Here is a 24696-nt window from a genome sequence, read left to right on the forward strand (position 1 = left end):
GGCCACAAAGAATTGTTGGACTCATATTTGCTCTAATTTTTTTGAACCCTGAAACTGGATTAAAATTTTTCTATAATAAACCAAAGATGAAAAGTTTAAAATGAAACTAAATAGCTACCAAAGAAAGAAACTTTGGCTCTTTTCTGTGAACATGTTTATTTTCACATATTTACTTAAAATTGTATTTGTCACTGCAATACATTTGGTCCCTCGGAAAGATGGCGAGTAGTGGAGGCCAGGGGGATTGCTGACTTTGGCTTGAGACTCACTAGCAGGAAGGACATGCACTTTATAATACATGTACACATACCAAAAGGTTTGCAAATGATCTTACATTTTGCTCAGTAGCCAAAAGAGGCAAAGAATGAGAATAAAAACAAATGTGTTTTAGCAATATCAAGTCCAACTTTTCCATCTTCCCCATGAGGAAAATGTATATTATAAAACTCTAGGACTCTCACAACCTCACCCCATACAACCCTGGAGCTGGGAATTTATGAATTATTTTGGCTAGAGACAAAAGTTCTTCAATCCGCCCATATCATCCAGATGTCCGTTGCAAAATGGGAGCCTGGAGAATCTCATTTTTCTTGAAAATCATTCGTATTTAAAGAAAATTTGCTCTTCTTCCTATTTAGCAGCAGTGTGGGTTTTGATTGCATATGTGGAGGAGAAAGGCTCTCTCTTTTTCAGCTTTAGAGCTGAAGGGCACCTTAGACATTCGTTCAATATAAATATTTATTGAACACCTATTCTGTTCCAGGCATTGTCTGCTTGACGTCACAGATGAGCAAGCTAAATCCCAGAGAAACTACAACCCGGTCTAATGTCACATAGCTAGAAAATAAGGAGACCAAGATTCAAAATTAGTACTTTGATAAAAAATAAAAGGGATCATCCACAAAATAGGATAAAGGTTCTCTCAGAGGCAATGAAACAGAGTTATGAGAGCTGAGTTTCTAAACATGTGACTCTCTCCCTGTAGAAAAGGATCTCTAACTTGACCTATCTCAAAGGACCTCTAATGTGTCCTATCTCAAAGCCCAGAGGTAGGGACTGGTTCTGCAGCTATTTGAGGATGTCATAGGGAGTTATGGGCTTCAACTGAGGATCACACTATTCTTCCTGCCTCTAGATAAAGCAGCCATCCCCTAATGTATGCAATTTTGGTATCCTCCTTTTCTTGTTCTTAGTATCTGTTGTCCCTTAAAAATAAACGGGTTTGTGGGCCCCACTGAAAACCAGTTAAATTAGAATCTCTGGGGGTGGAGCCTTGATGTCAATAATTTATTAAAAGCTCCCCAGATAATGTTAATGTCTATCCCTCATTAGAACTGCTGCTCTATTGGAGGAGATAATAGCGAAATGATGAGATTTGTCTCAAGTTCTGTGGAGATTTAGAGGTTGGGATAAAGAAGAAAAGAAGAAATTTTTAATTTCAACCTCTTTTTTTTTCTCTTCCCTCCTCTCTTCTTCCCTCCCCCTAGCTTCCTGCCACATACCACCACCCACCCCACAATATCATCCATCCCAGTGGTTGAAACGAAACAAAAAAGTTAGGGTTAAACTCCCCTCTTCTTATACAAGTTGGGCCCAAACAGAGGAAATAACAGAATGCAAGTACGATCAGGAAGCTATTCTTTTTTAGGTGGAGAAGGGTAATGATAGATGCTGAATTGAAGGTGTAAAGTTAAACTCCACTCTGTAGATAAGAAATTTAATGAATGTGAGGAGAGGTGGATATCAAAGAATTTGCATAAACCACCCCAGTCATTAGGCATTGACTCAGTCATTCAGTAATAACTTGGAGGCTTAAAAGATCACATTTACAGGCTTAATAATAGAAAAAAATTCCAAAAATCCATTCGCCACTGTGGGCAAGGCTGATCTTGACTAATACTAGACGACTGGATAACTACTAATAAAAGTTATTTCCTTGGCTCACAGTAGTGCAGGGGCAATCACCACATTGATGTCCTGACATGCTGGGGTCCATCACTTTCCTTCCACACTGCAGACTGGATCACTTCATAGAATCGTGAGTGAGAAATTTAAACATAAAGACAATTTTATTTTTTTTAATCAGAAAATTCCTTCTTTTCTTCTTTATCCTAACTTCTAAATCTCCACAGAACTGGAGACAAACCTCATCATTTCACTATTTTCTTTTCCAATAGAACAGCAGTTCTAATGCTGGATACACATTAAAATTATTTGGAGAACTTTTTAAAAATTATTGACATCAAGGTTCCACCTTCAGAGATTCTATTTTAACTGCTTTTCAGTGGGGCTCACATATTGGTATTGCTTATTTTTTAAAGCTCTCCAGATGATTCTAAAATACAGCTAGGAAAAAGAACCACTGTTACAGAATATTACCTATTTACAGAACCGGGGGAAATAATCTTAGTTCTTAAAATGTCTTGCAACTATAATCAGTAGAAACTCAATATAATCAATAGAAACTTAATAATTTGGTAAATTCCCAAGAGCAGGAGCTTGTCCCCTGGGTTTTTTATCCTTAATTATACTTAGCAACCTGCCTAATACATGTTTAATAAATATTTATTAAATGAATGAATAAAAATTGAGGAGATTCAATCTTGGAAGATTTTGTTTCTAAGAATTTATCTATTTTTTATAGGTTATGCAATTTGTTGGCATACAATTGTTATAATAGTTTTTTATGATCCTTCTAATTTCTGAAATGTCCACTGTAATGTCTCCTCCTACAGTTCTGATTTTATTTATTTGTATCTTTTTTCCAGTATAGCCAAGCATCTGTTATTTTTTCCAAAAAACCCAGCTCTTAGTTTATTTTATTTAAAAAATTTATCTAATCTCTATTTGATTTATTTCTACCCTAATCTTTATTATTTCCTTCCTTCTGCTAACTGTAGGCTTAGTTTGTTTTTCTTTTTCTAGTTCAGACCAGTAACAAATAAGAAAATTGAAGCAATAAGCAAAAACTTCCCAACAAAGAAAGGCCACGACCTAATGGCTTCACCGATGAATCCTACTAAACATTCAAAAAACAATATCAATCCTTAAACTTTTTTTAAAAATGAGGAAACACTTGTAAACTACTTTTATGGGGATGGTATCATTCTGCTACTAAAGATAGACAAAGAAACCAGAAGAAAATAAAATTATAGATCAATATCCCTAATAAACACAGATGCAGAAATATTCAATAAAGTCTTAGCAAACTGAATTCAATGGACTATACAGCATGACAAAGTAGGATTTATTCCTGGGATGCAAGAATGATACAACATATGCAAATCAGTCAATATGATACACATTAGCAAAATGAAAAATAAACACATGATCTCAGAAAAAGCATTTGAAAAAAAAATCAACAACCATTTATGATTGAAAAAAACCCTTTAAGAAAATAGGTATAAAAGGAACTTACCTCAACACATTAAAAGCCCGATATGAAAAGCCCACAGCTAACATCAAAATCAACAAGAACATTCCATTGTATGTATGTAACACAATTACTCGGCTGTAAGAAAAGATGAAATACTGCCATTTGTGGCAACATAGATGGATCTTGAGAATATCATGCTAAGTGAAATAAGTCAGATGGAAAAAGTTGAGAGCCATATGATTTCACTCCTATGTGAGATATAAAACTGAAAGCAACAAACAAACAAACAAGAGAAACAAATAAAAACTCATAGACGCAGACAACAGTATGGTGGTTACCAAAGGGAAAGGAGGTGGGGAGGTTTAAAAAGGTAAAGGGAATCAAATATATTGTGATGGAACAAGATTTGACTTTGGGTGGTGAACACATAATGCAATATACAGATGATGTATTATCGAATCGCACACTTGAAACCATATATATTATTATTAACCAATGTCATCCCAATAAATTAAAAAAAATTTTAATCAATAGGAAAAAACTGAAAACTTTTTCTCTAAGATCCCATATAAGCAAAGAGGGCTACTCTCACTATTTCCACTTAACATGCAGCAGGAGTCCTAGTCAGAGCAATCAGACAAGGAAAAAAAAAAAAAAAACTAAAAGGTACTCAAATAAAAATAAAATGATCTCTGTAAATGACATAATATATGTAGAACACCGATATAAAGACTCAACAAAAAAATGTTAGAATAAATGAATTGAATAAAGTTGCAGAATACAAAATTAACATATAGAAATTGATAACATTTCCATATATTAACAACAAACTATCTGAAAAGGAAATTAAGAAAGCATTTCCATTTATAACTGCATCAAGTAGAATAAAATACTGAGGAATAAACTTAACCAGTGAGATGAAAGACTTATACCCCGCAAACTATAAAATGTTGGTGAAGGAAATTAAAGAAGATACAAATAAATAGAAATATGTTCATGGATTAGAAGAATTACTATTGTTAAAAGTCCATACTCTTAAAGTGACCTACTGATTCATATGGAAGCTCAAACAGCCAAATCAATCCTGAGAATGAAGAATAAAGCTGGAAGCATTACACTTTCTGATTTTGAACTAAGTTACAGAGTTATAGTAACAAAACAGTATGGTATTGCATAAAAACAGACATATAGACCAATGGAGCAGAATAGGGAGTCCAGAAATACATCTACGCATGTAATGGTCAACTAATCTTTGACAAAGGTGCCAAGAACTCACAATGGAGAAAAGATAGTTTCTCCAATAAATAATGTCGGGAAAACAAAATATCCACATGCAGAAGAATAAAATTGGACCCTTATCTTACACCAAATAGAAAAATGAACTCAAAATGGATGAAAAATTAAATGTGAGACCACAAACTATAAAACTACTAGGAAAAGAAAAGGAAAAAGATTCTTGATATTGGTCTTGGCAATGATGTTTGGTCATGACACTAAAAGCACAGGCAGCAAGAACAAAAATAGACAAATGAAGCAAAAATAGGCAAAGGAAACAATCGACAGAGAGAAAAGACAACCTATGTAATGAGAGAAAATATTTGCAAACCATATATATCCTATAAGGGCTTAATATCCAAAATATATAAGAAATTCTTACAACTCAATAGTAAAATAGCAAATAACCCAATTAAAAAACAGTTAGGGACCTGAATAGATGTTTCCAAAAAGATGGCATATAAATGGTCAACAGGCACATGAAAAGGTGCTCAACATCACTAATCATCGGGGAAATGCAAATTAAAACCACAAGGATCTCAGCTCATACATGTTAGAATTGCTATTAGCAAAAAGACAAAAGATAAGTTTTGGTGAGGATGTAGAGAAAAGGGAACCCTGTTGGTGGAAACATAACTTGGTAAAGTTTTTATGAAAAATAGTATGGAGGTCCCTCCCCCCAAAAATATCAAAAATATAACTATTATATGATCCACCAACCTCACTTCTGGGTGTGTGTGTGTGTGTGTGTGTGTGTGTATGAAATCTGGATCTCAACGAGATATTTACACCCATGTGCACTGTAGCATTATTCATAATAACTAGGACACTGAAACAACCTAAATGTCCCTTGACGAATAAATGAATTAAAAAAAATGTGTATATATACACACACAGACACACACACACACAAAATGGCATATTATTTAGTCTCAACAAAGAAAGAAATCCTGTCATTTGTGACAACATAGAGGAACCTGGAGAACATTAGGCTAAGTGAAATAAGCCAGACACAAAAAATACAAACACTGCATGATCTCACTTATATGTGGAATCTAAAATAGTCAAACTCATAGAAGCAGAGAGTAGAATGGTGGTTTGCCAAGGGCAGTGGAGAGGGAGGAAAGAGATGTTGGTCAAAGGGTACAAAGTTTCAGTTACAGAAGATGAATGAATGAGTTCTGGAGATCTAATACACAGCATGGCAACAATACTTAATAATATTATATACTTGAAATTTGCAAGGAGGACAGATATTAAATTAAATCTTCCCAACACACACACACACACACACACGCACACGCGCGCGCGCACGGTAACTATGTAGAAGTGCAAACAATTCATTTAGCTTGATTGTGGTGATCTTTTCACAATTTTTACATATATCAAAACATCAAGTTGTATATTTTAAATATATATAATTTTTACACGTCAAAGATATCTCAGTAAAGTAATTAAACAAAACAAAACAAAATAAACAAAGAAAATTGTAGAGAAATAAAAACTTGAGAAGAGCTTTTGAATTAACCAAATAATAAATTTTTAAATAAACATACAAAAAAAACAGCCAAGAGTTACAGATTCCCAATATGGCTAGTAAAGATTATGGACACTACACTGATTTCCAGCCATCTTTTATTCCAACAGGTTTATGGGATAAACCAGGCCATAAATTGGTCCCAAACATTCGGTCATTGGTCTTAGTGGATTCTCCTCCTTGAAAGGAGATCACATCTTGGAACAATAATTCCACTAAGATACATGATTTGGAATATTAGAAGTCCTAGTAATACATTTAGACTAGGCTTTGACCCAAAAAGTAAAAGGAAGGCAACCGCAAACTCTTAAACATAAATCCCAAAATGTGAAATCTTTAACACAATGAAAGGACCATCTCATACAAATGACATGAGTAGTTGGACCCACTCTGAACTTGTATATCTTTCTTTTAAACAAAAACTCAAACATTTCCAAGGAAAACAAGGAAGATAACATGCAATACTAGATGAAGAAAAACAGATAAATCTTGCTTTGGGGCTCACTTGAACTGAAGTTCTAAAACCACTTAAAACAAATCCCGTGAGCTTTAATTGGATGATATGATAGAGATGAGATGACTTTAAAAGAAAAAAAAATATTGGTTTAAGGCGGCAAATCTTAACGTTAAAAATTTTTTCCTGTTGGTATTTATTATTATATGGTCTAGAAAATAATTGCTAACTAAGGTTTATATTAGTGTAAGTATCAATATTTTTATGGGAGAAAAATTGTGTTTGCAATTAAAAAATCAGAGAAGTTAGCTTACTTTTCCTTAGCTCAATTATTATGAAATGAGATGGTTAGAATGATCCTCTCCATTCCTGTGAGATAAGACTCCTTGGGGATATTTATTTTAATTGTTCTGTGTTTATCCTGACACCATTCTGGCAGCCATATCCCTTTGGAATAACACCATAATCTTCCTTTTTAGGCACCTCCATAATGTGATGATTTTATCTCTTGTTTATCTAATAATTTTATTCAACTCGAAAACATTTTATTCGATTCAAAATTTATTGACTTTTAAAACGTGTTTTCACCTTTCATAGGTATGCTGTTTTTAACTTTTTGGATATATATAAAGTTGACAAGCTCTTCATTTAATCCATTGAGATTTAACAAAATATTTGTAGTCTTAATGTATTAATGCATCTATAATATTACTCTATAAATCCATACTATTAACTAGTCTGCAGATTAATTTAGCATTTCAGAAAGTAAGAAAGGTGATAAAAGACCTTTAAATGTTCTTGAGCCAGCAATGCAAAGATAGACAACACTTTTAAGAGCATCCAGTTATCTCGGATAAGCAGCAGTTTCCCCCTTTAATCTAGGTCTTGGCATAGACCTACTACAGTGGTCTATATGATGTTAAAACACAGTATTCTTAAGTGTCTTATGCATCTGGAAATCCTTATGGGCAAAGCTAAATTAACTGGCTGAAGACAAACCTGGAGTTCTCAGAGACCAGTCTTTAGTATAGAATTTAAAAATATATATATGCTTAAATAATTTAGGTTGAAGGACTGTTTCCACTAAACAACACACAATGTTAGGCCAACCAGACAAATTAATTGGCTAGAACTATTATTTCGGAGAATTTAATGGGAAAGGTGAAGAATTGGAAAGAGAAGGAGCAGCTTTTCAAGATAGTTGGTACATTGTTCAAATTCACTTGAAATAAAATAAAGGACCATCATAAAGTAAAAGTAGGTATAGTATGTTTTCTAATTTTAAAAAAGTACACATTACATATCACTTAATGATACAGGATTAGCAACAGTTGTTATTCAGTGGAATCTAAAATAATCTTACAGAAATTAGTAAATGTTGTAGAAAAATGTTTATACAGTGCTTTCCTTTATTGCTCAAACCAATGTTGCAGATAGAAGCAATTATCAATGCTCCAATATCAAAAACTGGGAAAATCAAGCACCACTTACTTTTTGTGAGCTTCAGAGAAAGGATAAGGAAAAAAATCTGCTCAGTATCTCCCTGGGTCAGTGCTTCCCCCCAACGCTGCCCCCTCACCCCCGGTATCAAGCACTGCCAGTTCAGAATGAAGGATTTAATATTTAACGCTTGTCTATATTTTCACTCTGCTTTGCCTTCAATTTTTTTTTTTTTTTTTTTAATTCTTGTAATCATCAAACGACCACTCGGTTAAGATGTTGTCTACTCAGGTTAACCAAGCCTCCTTACAAACTCCCAATCCATCAGGGAACATAACTAACTCCAGAAGTTGAGTAGTTACTATCTGTTCCATGAAATCAGGGTATTTTAGCTCTCTTTACAGTTCTATCATGTTGGGAATAGAATTATTCTTAGCTGATAGACTTAAAAATATCAGACATAAATGTGACTGGAGAAGGCATATGACCAAGGCTGAAGAAGTGGCCTGGCAGATTAATTCAGCAGGTTGGAGGGAATTTATTTGGGCTGAATTTGAGTGCTTACCATTAGACCACTACACACTTTCCAGTCACCTGCCGGGCCTCAAAGGAATGTGTTCATACCTTTGATCCTTGTCAGGAGTATGAGATGACTGAAGTGAATTTAAATGTCTAAATCTGAAGTGCAGAGATAAGAGAAAATCTATTGAGTTCCTTATCCATTATAAATGAATAAGAAAGTCATAAAAGACCATCCATGGTAAAATTCAAAGTTGGTCCCAATTCTTCAGCCTCCCTATATCTCATGTTTTTCCATGTAACATTTTCACTTTCTGACTTCGACTCTGGGCTTGGCCAAGGACTTACTTTGGCCAGTGTGCATTTAAAAAAAAAAATCATAACAGGATTATTTATCTGTGCCCTAGCACAAATTTTGACACCATCTTTCAATAGAGCTTATGCTGAGATGTCAGTTTATGCCAAGCTGTCCTCATTCGGGTTCTCTTGAGACAAATGGTACATAGGTCCATTCAGTCACTCAGTCTGTTCCTTTAATATTTCTTTATGTTCTTACTGGATTTGGAAATGCCATGTGTTTGGAGGGGTTTCCCTGCTTCTTTAAGTTCCTAAAGAATGGGTAGTCCAGTCTTCACCCAATTTTTTGTTTCCTTTCCAGCTCTGTATATATTTATTGAATGTATTTTTTTCAATATTTGAAAGTCAAAAAGAGATATGTATTCTATATATTTATAATTTTAGAATTTATATCTTTAGAATTCATTGTAAGTATATTACAATGGATATCTTCTATAGTATCATAATAAATTCTTAACAACTGGAGTTTTCATTTACCATGTGTAAAAATTGTATTTTTGAATTTCACATAACATCAATATTTGGTAAAATGTTAAATGACAGAATTTTACTTGTGATATTAATTTATTCCTTAAATTGCTTCACAGTCTCTCACTCAATAAAAGATTCTCACAATGTAACATTCATATCACTGAGCCAATATGAAAGTTCTCATGCATTTCTTACTAGTTTTGTGAGACACATGTTTTGGCTCATTCCTAAAGAACATTCAAGCATGCTAACTTGAGAAAACTACATAATAAGAACATTCCAAATTTGTACATTTTGGCTTTACTGATATATATTTGTTATCAGTTATGCCTCACAGTGCTATCACCATGTAGCATCATATAGCACAGATTTAGGGAGTTTTTGATATTCAAGATTAAGAGCATACGTGAATCATAAGGATGAAAGGTCTATTCTTTGTTATAAGCTCAGGGGTCTATCTATCATCTCTGATATTTAGCTATTCCGGTGTTTGGATCTGTGCTGAAGATGGGTCTATTGTATACGCTAGTTATACAATCCAATAGACTCAACTTCAGTGCAGGTCTTAACTCCAGAATAGCAAAATACCAGAGCTGATCTGGATTTTTGCAAGATATGCCCTTTGGCCATCTTTCTCAGGCTATGCCATTTCCACTGAGACTTATCTGGAACCAAAACGGTCTGTAGTTATCAATGGATTCAATGAAGAAACACCTATTGAGTTTCGAATATCTGTCAGTCCCTGTGCAGGTTTGGGGGATATAGAAAGGAATAAGACTTAGACTCTGATTTTGAGAGATTCTCACTCTTATTAGAATAAATTGACATTTTCCTGAGCCATCTTACCACTTTCTGCTTTTTGTTTATGAAAAGTCTAGGAGAATCAGCACATGTATATTTCTTCCTTCTCCTGTTTCATGTTTTATAATATATAGTAATTTTGATCAAACCTCTTGTCACATATAACACTTTTTACTGTCAAATAAAACCTTTCATTGAAAAATATTACCATGGTACTTTATATTGTATAGTTTGGAGAAAAATCTAGTTATGAAACAGAAAGCTCAAGAAACAGTTATGAATTATTATTATTCTAAGTAAAAACTTTTGATTTTAACACTTTAGGCCTTTTCAATTTAGAAACCATTAACCACTCTCATTTCCACCTTCATCATCCCTCTCACTATTCCTGCCCCAATTCCCTCTGCATTTCTGTTCTTCCAAATTTTCGTACAGTCAAAACTCATCCTTCATTGAACTGAATGACCTCAGGGAACTTCTGGCCATTATTTCTAAGGCAGTGGGGATATCCATTCATTTGCAGAGGACGTGGTAACACTGGAATCAAACATAAGCTTAATATGCTATTAATGTTAATATTTTTGCTGTTATTGTCACCATAATTGTTCGGTGGTGCAAAAAGTAAAATATATTATGGAGCTAAAAGTACTAGATCCATTTTTATTAATAAATTCTTCTAGTTCTAACATGAAAATACATAAAAATTTGCTTCGTAAATGAAATTCTATATTGCTTATCATATGAGTATGCAAATACCTAGCTAAAGATGAACAAATTTAATTCTTTGTACCATCCTTTCATTCCTTCATCCAGATTTGTGTGCAACAAAATACTCTGCATAACTCCAACCACAAGAGTCTGCCTCGAACCTGCTACCTCTGCGCCTTACGAAAGCCCAGCTCTGGGTACTTACTTGCTGCTGAGACAGCGTCTTAGTGAGTAGGAGGCGCCTCCACCACAGGTGCGTGAACACTCGCTCCATGGGCCCCAGGCATCCCACAGAATGTCCCTGTCCTCCTCAGAGCGTGTTGTCCTGGAGCTCTATAAGAAATGAGAGGATGGTCAGTATCATGTCCCCAGTGCGCCCTGAAACTTGTGTCCTCAAATGTGGGTGGTATGTACGTCTGTACATGGTGATCTTTCTGGGGATGAAAGCATACATCGGAGTCTTTCTAATTTAACAACGTATATATGTTGGGGGAGAGGTATATTTGAGTTTAAAGACCCTGGGCCATAAATGAAGGGGGCGAAGGATTGTATTAATAGAGCGAATGGAAAAAGGAGCCCAAAATAGGAATCTGGGTTAGTGGAAGATAAATTGCAATGAAGTCACAATTTTGCCCAGAGTTCATGTACCGAGTCTTCCTCTCTTTGTGAAGAGACAAGCTGCTCTCGGAGATGTTCTGCTCTGAGGAGACTGACGTGTGCATACCAGCACTGCTTTCCCAAATGACATTTTATGCAATGAGTTTTCTGTAATGAGGCAATGTTATTCCCCGTTTTCGGATTTGTTAATCAGAATAATTGCACAAAGTAACTTTAGTAGAGTGCTGACTGACTTTAGACAGATAAACATGCTTGTTATTGACAGGCTTCCTAGTGAAATCAGCATTTACCATAAGGAGAATCGTTACATCCAGGCCTCAATGTTGTGCTTCACATTTCTTATACAGAAAAGTCAAAGATAAAATTTGTGCCACAGTAAATGAACAGGCTCTGGAGTTAGAAAGTGTCTGGTTTGGATATGGATTCTGCTTTTTACTGTATGTCCTTCAGCAATTAACTTACCACCTCCTTTCACTTCAATCTCTCTCTACGAAATGAAGCTATTATCACTATGTAGTACACATGCACACACATGCATACACAAACACGCACACAGGGTTAGCTAAATGAACTTAGCCTAGGACTAATTCCGGAGTAAAGCACTAATAAATGTTGCCTATAATTACATTATTATAAATTGAGAATATGTCATATACATATATAACACATATATATGTATGTCTGCTGGGCTGTAATAACAAAATACCTGAGTGGCTTAAACAACAGAAATTAATTTTCTGATAGTTCTAGGAGATTAAATCTGAGATCAAGGTGCAGCATAGTCAGGTTCTGGTGAGAGGTCTCTCCTCAGGTTAGAGATGGCTCCTTCTCACTGTGTGCTCCACCATCTATCAGATGACCTCCACCATCTACCAGAATGGAGAGTGAGCAAGCTTATTGGAGTCTCTTCTGATAAGGGTACTAATCCCATCATGAGGGCCCCATCTTCATGACCTCATCTAAACCTAATTACCTACCAAAGGCCCTATCTCCAAATATATTAGGGGTTAAGGCTTCAGTATACGTATGGGGAGGGGACAATTCGGTCTATAGCAACTGCTCTACAAGAAGCTAATGAAAACTGGGCCCAAATTATTTTACTGAATAAACCAAATGTGATATCCAAACATTAAAGGTGGCATCTTTTCATATCAATTAAAGATATTCATATGACAAATGTTAAAATTCCAAAACTATTTAGAAAATGTGCCTGTTAGCCAATATGACAATTTCATTTCCAGTTTTCTCTCTGAAGAGAGTGCAGACAGTGTGGGCTACTTGGAGAGCATGGGACAGGTAGCGACAGGAGGGTAACCTCACAAAGCATTGTGAAAACTTGAGAGGATGTAAGTAAAGTGACCAGCATACAGCAGGCTCACAAATAATAGCTCTTATCATTTTTAAATTACTTTCTCATGCCCTACAGAGTTATATGCAGGGTTCTATCATCCAAGCAGGAGGGGCCCTGAAAAAGAAAAGAACATCTTCTTATCCCCCAAAAACTATTTGCTTTGCGGCAACAGGATTCTTTATAAATCAGTTGCTATGGGGCTCAGTTGCCAAATTAATTACTTCTTGGAAGTTTTAAAACTGGTACAAGTTAAGTCAGAAACCTGGCCCCAGAGTGCTGTATCATGGATTGGCTAACTGGTACATGCTTTATTAAGATTCTTAAATCATTTGGAAGGACAGTGGAAGAGAGTGGTTAAGAGCAAGGACTGCGGGCCTGCTCAGCCTGGGGTAGAATACTGGTATCAGAGCTTCAGTTTTCTTATCACAAAATGGGGATAACAAAGATACCATATCACTGAGACATTATGAGGATTAAAATAGTATATGAAAAGCATAGAAGGCGGAAATAACCCAAATGTCCATGAGTGGCTGAATGGATAAACAAAGTGTGGTATATACAGGTAATGGAATATTATTCATCCTTAAAAAGGAAGGAAAATCTGACACATGCTACAACATGGATAACTTTTGACAATATTATGCAAAGTGAAACAGTCAGACACAAAAGGACAAATACTGTATGATTCCACTTACATGAGGTATCTAAAATAATCAAATTCATAAAGATATAAAGTAGAATGGTGGTTGCTGAGGACAGGGGAAAGGGAAGATAAATAGCATTTTCAGTTTGAGAAGATGAAAATGATTCTGGAGATGGATGGTCCTGATGGTTGCAACAACAATGTGAATATACTTAATGTCACTGAACTGTACACATAAAATGATTAAAATGATAAATGTTATGTTATATGTATTATAGCAAAATAAAAATACATATATACATTTAAAAAACTCATAGGGACTAAATAATAAATACTGTATAAGCATTTCTTGCCATTGTTAGGAACATTATTAACATTATGTATTATTAACCTCATTTATAAACATTTATGTGCTCTGAAAAGTTCTAGGATTTACACTAGGAGGGTACGAGTGCTTTTTTTTTTTTTTCTGCTGAGCTCAGTTGAGACACTGACTTCTTAAGGTATCATCTCCCTGCAAACTCTGACTTTCCCACAGTCAAACCTCCCAGCCACTTGCCACGTTGCTCGGCCTGGTGAAGTGATCTGCCAGTAGTTTGAGGCTCCTATAAAATGTGGTATAGAATGAGTAACAGAAACGTATCGGTTACTGCAGAGCCTGGCCTTTCTAAAGAACGTGTTTATTGATCTCAGAAGTCTGGTATTTAGGATTAACAAAATCAATCTCTAATCATGGCAATATAGGGTACCCTGTTTCCAGGACTTAATTAAATAGTGAGACAGAAAAACCTATTTACCATTGAAGTATATATACCAAGTCTCTTCTCTATACACCCAGTAATTCATTCCTTAGATTTTAAATAAGTTTATGGTTCATCTCCTGACTCCCTTTTTGTTTGCTCCGCATGATTGGAAGGTGGTTCTTTGAGAGTACTTGTCTGACGTAGTGATTGTTTGTATGACAAATATACATTGTACAATGCAATTTTCCTCATGTTATTAGAATTAAATATGACTGAGATGAAAACCAACATCACAAATGCTAGCATTCATGAAATAATTAAAATGAACAAGATGAGTCTACAGGCATGCCACCCTGAACAAGCCCGATCCCATCTGATCTCGGAAGCTAAGCAGGGTCAGGCCTGGTTAGTATTTGGATGGGAGACCATCTAGGAAGACCAGGTGCTGCAGGTGTTAAAAATAAATAAATAAGGGGTTATAAGCTGACAAAGTTCTTGCAATCTGTCAGATCAACCAAGGGTTGCCTTGCCTAACAAATAAACAAACAAACAAACAAACAAACAAGATGAGTGATTCTATGCAATTACTACAACTGAAAAAAAAAATTCCACATGCAGTATTCACATGTGAACTCCATTTCTGTGTGAGATAAAAACACCAGAATGCCTAGTCCTTGGGAGGCTGCTCTCTGGATAAGCTATGTAGGAAATGACGTATAACTGAAATTTTGTTTTTCTAGAGAAGCAAATTGTTTCAAACTCTGTGCTAAAGTTGCTTGATATTTTCACGTGCCTTGTCTGAAGAGACACTAAAACGGCTCTAAGGTGAGGTTTCACTGACTAAACATCTTCCCTCATCGCAAGTTACAAGTTTCAGCACAATCAGACATATCAAGTACCCACATTTCTCTGAAAGATTGCATGCTAACCCAGAAGGGAGTCATGGACCTATTTCTCAAACTGGAACAAACAATTTATTTCAACTGAATCCAGATTTAATGTTCGAGAAAGTAAAGTGATTTTCTTCCTCTTTAACTGCCCCAGATTTTTACATCTATAACCCAAAATGACATTTCAGCAATGTCTTTTAGGTCATTTAAGAACCTAAAAGTATTTGCTTGTTATAGTTTTTTAAGAGGGCCTTCAATATAAACAACTTTTGTGCCTAGTCCTGGTGGGACTCATGGTTATTTCTCTTACTTTTGAATGTGCAGTCCTCTGAACTCCATAGTGGGATTTTTTTTAAGTGTAAACTCTGAATTACATCTAGCAAGAGAAAGTGAGAGAAGAAAGTAAGAAACAGATCATGAGTTGCCCCAAAGCAACAATGATTGCTTCTGAGATCTAAGTGTTTCTAGTATATCCCAGCTAACGTTTCTCAATTTAATCTCTATCACATAAATGCAATATTTTAATCTCAATATTTCAGAAACAAGGTCATAGATGCTATAAAAACATAGTGATCAAGAGATTTCATCTCTGACATCAGTGTTGGACATTTCAACGACAGTGTCAGGTGAGATGATGGTCTGTAGCTATTAATTGACCAAGAACTAAAAGCAATCATGAAATTCTGTATGTAAGCCAATGTTTCACCAGTAGATTTATCAGGAAAGATCAAAACGGCATGATATTAAACTCAAGGGAAAAGTCCATTATAAATCCCATTGCATGGAATATACAAGCATGCCTTGTTTCATTGTGCTTCTCTTTATTGCACTTCACAGTTTTTTTTTTTTCTTTCCCAAATTGAAGGCAAGACCCTCCACCAACGAAAAGATTACAACTTGCTTTATTGCCATATCCACTTTATTGCGGTGGTCTGGAACCAAACCTGCAGTATCTCTGAGGTATGCCTTTAGACTGTAGCCATAGATCAGTAAATACCTCCTAAGAATATTAGAGAAAGATTAGAAGAGCTTCTCTAAATCCAGTGACCTCAGAATGGTGTCATTTTCTTGCCATTACTGGCTTATCTAAATGTGGTTTTCATCTGATAGTTTTGTGGTTGATTTCAGAGCCAAATGCAGCAACCGAGTCTCAGGTGATCAGTTTTAAGCCTGACAGCTACAAGTAGTTAAATACTTTGAGTCATCACATGAAGCAATAGTTTCCAAGCATCTCACTGCCCAGTAGATACTTTACCTTAGAATGACCTCCCATATACCACTTTATTCAAAAACCTCTTACTGGAACCTGGACAGGTTATCAAGGACTTATGAAAGATGTTTTAGGGTGAAGCACAAATTATCGATAAAAAGACTGGAGTCATATTTGCTCAGACACACACACACACACAGAGTACTTGGAAAATATTTTTTCCAAACGTAACAAGAGGCCAAGCTATATAGAACTAAATGAAAAAGAAAGTGGGTGCTGAGGAAATGGATGATAGGTTTTTGCAAAACTGAAGTCATACAACAGATGAAGTTATATTATAAGCAAAGTGTTTTTCAGACATCAACAGATCCTCAAAAGTAGCAAAATGGGCTATGGGACACGGCAAAGAACAATTCTTACTGTTTCAAGATCAGCAAGAAGGCACCTGAGTCTCTGGTTTTCCTCTCCTCCCAGACAATATTTAGCTTAAGCCATCTGGAGCTGTGTATGTGACTGTACAAAATGGATATCACACACTTCTAAATTAAAGAGGGGTAAGTCCTCCAGTGATGAGAGAACCATTTTTCCCGCGGTGTGCCCATGCAAAGCGCAGAAATCCATACACAGAAACATTCTGTGCGTGGACCAAGCTTTGGAAATGAATCTGCAGATTCCATTCTTAGCTCCTCTACACACATCAGGTCTCTATAAATCTTATCTAATCCTTGGCTTCTTTAACAACTTGGAATACTGGTTCTGCTGCCAATTGTATGTGGTAGGGGTTATGATTCCCTGCTCCTGAGAGCTTACAGACATTAGGCAGTAACTGGACTCTTGTAAAAGTCCATTAGCTTTTTGATGTACTTTCTTAAAGAGCAGAGTGTGTGGATACTGAGGCATGTGCCTCCCCAGATATTTGCTGCTGGCTTTGCTGAGGAAATTCAGATCATCTGGTTCTTATCACAGCTGCACTGCTGGGGGATATGATGAACTGTCAGTGACACAGCACACAGTCTTTCAGAGGCCACTGCATGATGCCTGTCCCTTGCTACTGAGAAGAAAAGTCAATTCTGTAACAGGGTGTAAAAGCTTTCTGGGCACAGGACTTTCAGGTACCTGCCTTCCTTTTTTCCTTTCACTGTTCCTCCCCGTCACCCCCCACCCCGCCCACACACACCACACATTTTTCATATTCCTGTTTGGACACCTAATTGCACCTAAGCCTGCAGAACCCAGGTGGTGAGGGGAAAATGCTGGGATTTACTAAGTACCTGTGTGTGAGGAAGTATGCCAGAATTTGCACAGATTATCATATTTAATATTCACAAAGAGCCACGTCAAGTTAGAAAGTTCTTTTCTGATTTAACAAATAAAAGAATTGCAGCTTGGAGAGGCTGAACAATCTGCATCATGGTGCAGGAGAAAAAGCACAGACTCTGGAGTCAAACAGACTTTAGTGGACATGGTAAAGTCATAGTGAAGTCTCTTTGAGACAGAATTTCTTCATCTGTAAAATGGGAACATTGGTACTTCTACTATGGTGATTATAAAGAGTAACTGAGAGAACATATGTAAAGTACCTAGTATAGTTTCTGGCACGTTAGTGTTAATTATTTTCTCTCTCTACTTATGCCAAAAATATGTACACACACCCCACCTGTCACACAGCTAATGCCCCGTGGAGCCAGGTTTTATACACATATCTGATAATCTTTTGTGTGGCCTAGCCTTCAAGTTTTGACCTTCCTTTGCATTTTAAAAAGCATTTATCAGTACGTATATATTTTTTTAATAGAACAAGAACCAATATTGTTGCTTTTCTTTTAAAAAATTATTTTGTCCTCGGAATTCTTTCCCAATCTGGGAATAAAAACTTGGAGATGGAATTAAGACAGCTTCATAACTTTTTAGGAAACAAAAACTTGACTCTGCTAGATGTCAAATGCTTCAGTAAGATTTTCATTTTAGAACTATGATAACTTGATTTTTTTTTTTTTGCATTCTATCCAAGGACAAGCCTGGGTTATAGTTCATCTAGGGAACTGCTGAGGAATCCCAGGGCATTCTGGAAAGCTCTGCCAGAACATAATTTCACAGTCAGATGAATTAAAATCAATAATTGCTAACATGAGCAAAAATTAGTATTTAGGAAATCTGTGACATATACACATATACGTATACATACACATACATATGTGGGAGTTATATCTTATGGACTATATATATTATATATATATAGTTTGGGAGATTTAGAGTTTTTATACTAGAAATAGCCTGTCAGTCTAGTTTTCCTTTTCCACTATAATAATTTGCTTTATAATAACAATAACAGCTGAATTCCTGAACCTAGGGGCTGCTCAACTAGAAGACTAAAACCAGTAATTCCACTTCTTTCACTAAGGAAAACTGGACAATAGGAGAAGTGTATCCTGTAGAAACTCCAGTAATTTAAAAAAATCATTTATTCCCATATTTGTGCTGCCAGTCATCACCTTCTTGGCCCTTGCACTGGAGGAATATCTCGAAGCCTTTATGCTATTTCACTTCAAGTGTGAAACTCAAGCCATTTTACCTGGAGTTCTGAAAATGAAGCTGCTCTTCTTGGTCGCTGTTTTTTCTATACTTACAAAAAAAAAAAAGTCTCCAGTGGAAAATAATACGTAGGCTGAGCACCAAGGAAAACAGTGAAGAATCACCTCCAGGGGCTTCCACACCCCTCCACTCCCCAAGCTGGCATGTTTGAAACACCCCCTCAAATGAAATTCCTTCTCTGCTCTTTTTGTGAATTCTTGACTTCCTGGTGAGCCAGTTAGAAGTGTCAGTTTCCGTTTCCATCTAATCTAACTCGAGCTCTGTCCAAACTGTGACTCCAATCAGCCATAGTTTCTGCAGCACTGGCAAATTTGCTGAAATGCATTTACAAAACATCTGCAGAACTAACGAAACATCTGAGGCTCTGGACAGCACATGTTCGGGTTTGGAATCACGGAGAAAGAATTTCTGACAGGGAAAAGGCTCGCTCTGTGACTCACTGAGGAAACAGGAAGGTTAATAAATTCATATGGCTTGGAGTTTGATGAACAAAAACCCAAATTATAATTGAAAATAGAAAAGCTGGAAGAAATGATTAGTTACCTTCATGCCACTTAAGTCTGGCTTTGGCAGAACTTTCCTATCTCTTTGGTTGACCATGGTGCCACCTGAGTCATAAAGATTGTTGCAGAAATGGCCCTGAATGAAGCTCCATAGGACCCTGGGTGTCATTCAGTCTCCCTTCCCATGTTCATGGCTGGCTGCTTTCTCTTTCAAGGGCCACTCAGGTACTGTAGGGTGAACATTTGCTCGGATTTGAAAATTAAAACCTCCCTGACTCAATATTATATTTTCTTTTACTTTTCAATGTTCTTTACTTTTGCTCACATTAAATCCCTTTACACAGAAAAGTAGAATGATAACCTCCTACTATCTCAATCCTTTGCTTAATTATTCGATGTTACACCAACGCATTATCAATTTGTAAGATTTAGTACAGAAAAAAAATGAAAATGAACACAGGACTTTATAGCTCTTCAGGATTATCATTTTATGTAACAATTATCTTCCCAATAAATTGCAAACTCTGTGAGGGCAGGGGTGATGCTTTCTAGTTTTCAACTCCCTTCAGTTACCATTGCAATAATTCCTATGTTTATCATTTAGAAGAAAATGAAGATATGTGGACAAATGTTTAATAGATGGCGAAATGCTTTAGAAGTACGTTTTGTTTTAAATCCTAGAGTACTTGTCATTTGTTCCTCAAAAACATACAGAGGGCATAGAAGAAACATGTGGCTGTGGTGGGGTGGGGCGAGCAAAAGACGACAGGGAGAGAAAGATATGCCTAGCTACTTAAAATTTCCAAGTGGGTTCCTGTTCTAGGACTTCCTTCTTTTCTCCAGTTCTAATGTGTATATCACCACCCCCTTCTTCCACGTTACGAGATGAATGTTGTCAAGAACACTGCACCTGTAACTCGGATGCACATTTTAAAAAGCAATAGCTCTTTCAATTACCATCTTCAATAGATAATACTTCCCTCCAGTTTTAACCTGTAGCTGTAGGCATAAGTTCGACTATTGGAACAGTTTTATAGGTTTTGTAGTTTGGCAGTAAATCATTTTGAGGGTCTACTTATGGTCCTAATACTTTCCCATCATCCATGTAAAGCAAATCAACCAAGAGTCGCAGCTACCCGGACGCATCATAATTGCTTAGTGTAGATTTATGCCCATAATCAGCAGAGTTATTCAGTATTTATACCCGCTAGATGCTCTAGGGCCAGAAAGCCCTGTAAGTAAGGCACAGATAGCAACCAGCGAGTTAACTTGCTGCTTTGAAATGACTGTCTCCTATCCAGGTTCACCATTTTCAATACCTCCTATTTGATTTTCTGTGTCTACTGTCTATTAGCCACAGGGCTCACTGCCCCATGACATGTCCCCTCTTGGTTTATGGAGGCACCTGTGGCTTACTTATGAATGTTAAGTTCGAATTCTGCAATGCTTATGTTTCTGCTTCTGCTGACTTCCCTGAGTCCAGTCTGGTGCAGTAATACCTTTCAGGAGATTTGTAATTTAGTGGGGAAAGTAAGATAAACAACAACAAAATATTTGATTGCTCAACATTCTCTACATTTAATCAGACACCAAGTCTTACCAATTCCACTTCTGAAATGCTTCTCTCTTCTATTTCCACTCTCTCCATCTTTACTTTCACTGTCTTAATTCTGGTTCCAGCATTTCATGCCTAGTCTTTTGCAATAGGCATCCCATCTGATTTTTTGACCTCTGGCTTCTCCTCCCACCAGTCTGTCATCCACACAGCTGCCAGTTATCTTTTTAGAATACAAAGCTAAACTGTTCACTCCTTAAGAGACTCTCTATGGTTCCACTCCCTAGAGCTGGTAGCACCTACTAATGGATTCCAGATGGGCTATGAGGACTCAGAAACTGTATGCAACATTTTTGGCGTATGTGTGTTATTATCATATTTCTTGAAAGAAGATTCATAGCTTTTGTCAGATTCTCAAAAAAAAAAAGGTTAAGAACCTAGGTATAGGATAAAGTCCAGATTATCAGTGTGGCATTCAACCATGCTAACCTGACTGGAAATCAAAGTTCTAGACTCATTTCTGCTGCTCCTGATTGCTCATGTCCTCTACACTCCTGGTACTACTGCTCAGTCAGGCTGCATTGAGGTGTCCGTGTACAATCCTGCTATTGCCTAGATTTCCCTCCTCTCCATCTCCACACATTTTACTTTCTTCAACTTGTGTACTCTTCTTGCTTTAAGAGGCAGCTCCAATGTCATCTAGTGAAACGTTCTCAAATCTCCAGACAGAATCAATCCTTGTATCTTCAGCGTATTTGGGGCACATTTGTAGGACTTTATAAATGTGGCTATGTTAGCATTTGTCAGCCACTGTGCCGTAGTTACCTATTTACACATCTATCCCCAGGAATGGACTCTGTGTTTCTTAGGGGCCATGACAAAGATGTACTCAGTGCCTTGCGGAACACCAGATATGTAATTGGTCTCAGTGCATATTCCTCGTTCATACACATTCAGACTCTCTAAAGACAGAAAGGGCAAAAATATATGTAGAGGCTGCAGATATGCAAGGGAATAAGGGAGAACAATATTAATCGAACCTGTGGAATAAAAAGATCAGACTTCTGCTTATTCACATGTTTTTATTCCTACTTTAAATGTGCCAAAAAATGTTTAAAGCTGAAAGATGATTCACCTGTCACATCTTGCCTTAATCTAGCCTAACCCAAGTCCTAGATGATTGTCTGCCAAAGAGCCCTCATCACTGAGCAAACAATAGTCAGTTCTTCTGAAATATTTGCGAAGCAGTGCTTTGTGGAGATGAGTGTGCTGCGATTAGGAGGGAATAAAGATGGGTGGGTGAGGTAGCCCTGACTTAAATGCATGGGCCTCTACCAAAAAAAAAAAAGAAAAATTAAACCATTATTTTCATGAATGCAAAAGTTACTATAGGGCAGACAATCATAGATCATAGGAAAATTAAATTTGTGCAGAATTAATTAGGAAAAAAATGACTTGATAGAAGCAAGTTTTGATAAAAGTTTTAAAGTAAGGTTTTGAACTGGGGAGAATATATTTCCATTAGATGTCATGCAAAAATAAACCTAAAGTTACAGAGCTCTGATGTTTAAAGGAAATTAATAGAGGCAAAATGTTGATATGAGACCTTGACGATAGGGACTATGTGATATAGCTTTAGACTCACAGTGTCTAATACAGAGCTTGATACAGAGATCATTGTTCAATGGATGATTAGTGTTTAACCAATTTTTTTTTTGTGTGTGAGCATTTCTAATTTTAAAATGGAGAACGGGTATGAATAATACTGATGGCAAAAACTTCTAAACAGGGACACAGGCTGGGAATCTGAACTTGGCCACATTGGTATTTTAGGCCACTCTGTTCTCTGTGTCTCAGTTCGGTCACTTTCCCAAGAAGGAATTCTGGCCTCATCTCTTCTAAGACATCCCCAGCCATAAAAATGTCTTATTCTAACCTGTAAAATGAGATATGAACATTTGCTTGATTTAACTCATAGGGTTGCTGTAAAGACTATTTTAAAAATAAAAAGTGCTAAAATATGAAAGAGCTGACCAGTATGGTTGCTGAATGAAATTCAGGTAGAGATGATCCTATTGCTTCAACTCTAAGAATTGTTTAATTAGAAACTAATTCTTCAGACAAAGAATCTCATCTTCTTTACTAATACAACTGTCAGCATCCAGAACGTCTGTGAAATCCTAGTGACTTCTGCACAATAAAAGAAATGCTGAATTATACTTTGTCCTTTTTATTGATAAATGTGTACTATTTAAATATTTGAAGATCAGTAAATACTTGTGAGCAGAAGTTTACCAAATGATGAAATAGTGTGCAGTTTCTGTATTGGCTTATTTCCTATATCTAAGTGTTAAAAAAGAATGTTTTTGTCCTTTTATGACATTTCTATTATTAGCTATATCAGTACTTTTCATGACATAATTTGTTTTGTAGCAAAACAGAAACTCTTATTGTGGCTCTCTACTGGTAAAACTTATAGTGGTTACATTCTAAAATATTCAGATTTCCAGATATATTTTCAACATATTAAGTCTTTTATTGGTAACGATTGAGGGTCGGTTGCTTTGGCAGCATAGATTTTGTTGTAACTACAGCAATCAAGGAAAGCATTCTCTAGTTAAATTATTATTCACTTCACAAACATAATAGCCTATATTGTGCAGTATAGACTGTAGTTCCTTATTTTAAAACACTGCAAGAAAGATTTTGGTTTTCCAAAAGGACTTTCCTTGGTTGGTTATACTTTGTTGTCATTATCTGTAAACAGTACAGATCTACTTGCGTCAAGATAGGAAACAATATTGGTGATTAGAGACATATATACCAGTGGTTTCTTCCTATCTCCCAGTCCAGTTCAGGAAAAGTATATTTTTAAGCAGGCTAAATTTCCTGTACTGTTAGCATTTTAAAATTATATTTGAAAAATATCACTCAGTATTGTACATGTGGGAAGTAATACAATCTTCCATCTATTTGTAAATTCAATGACAATATCAAGGAGCCATTAGCGAAGCCACTTATTAAATGTTTATTAGCATATGAAATATAATACCTTGTTTTGTGATTCCTGTGAGTCCTTCCCTGACCCTCAATGACTGATAAACTAGAAGCAAATATTTAATTTTTGCTTTCAATGTGCAAGCATATTGAGTCCATCGCCTTCTTGTTTTCAGCAAGAAAAAATGTTTTTTCCTTCAGAATCATTCAATATTATTTAGTAGTAGGAATAATATTTATATGCATTGCATTAACCATGTTTAGCAATGAGAAAAGTTAATAGACTGATGCTAAAGTAACGTTATAATCCCTGAAATGCCTCCGGAATATATTAAAATGGATCTTGGCCACAGACAATATCAAGACTGAAGTGCACCACAGGCTTCTTTTTTAAAGCCTGTTTTGTAATAAGCAGAGAAACTGAAGGTGCTAAATCATGGTTTACTACCCCATTTGCCTCACAGCCTCTCTGTCTCTGGTGCTGGGCCTCAGAAATCAATTTCACACACGGCTGCTATCAGCATTCTTTGAGCTATTAAGACAAGAGCACTTTCTCCTCTTATTAAAACCAAGTCACTTTTATCTCATGGTTCCCCCTTTGTCCTTTCCTGCCTTTACTTTCCACTTTCTCAGTGGTGAGAGATAAAGGGTCTCCT

General features: G+C 36.1%; 1 protein-coding gene and 1 pseudogene across 4 annotated transcripts in view; one reads left to right on the top strand and one right to left on the bottom strand.

The window, feature by feature from the left end:
- Positions 1 to 24696, bottom strand: part of ADAMTSL1 (ADAMTS like 1) — a 391854-nt gene that overhangs the window by 350820 nt on the left and 16338 nt on the right. For all 4 annotated transcript variants that reach the window (XM_015594546.2, XM_015594545.2, XM_006918348.3 and 1 more), the window contains exon 2: positions 11144 to 11271. In XM_015594546.2, the coding sequence (XP_015450032.1) occupies positions 11144 to 11271 (128 nt within the window). The remainder of the gene's footprint in view (positions 1 to 11143; positions 11272 to 24696) is intronic.
- On the top strand, positions 14629 to 14747 carry LOC112485029 (annotated as a pseudogene).

The sequence above is a fragment of the Pteropus alecto genome, unplaced genomic scaffold (genome assembly GCF_000325575.1).
Source record: "Pteropus alecto unplaced genomic scaffold, ASM32557v1 scaffold95, whole genome shotgun sequence".
In the NCBI taxonomy this organism is placed as follows: domain Eukaryota; kingdom Metazoa; phylum Chordata; class Mammalia; order Chiroptera; family Pteropodidae; genus Pteropus; species Pteropus alecto.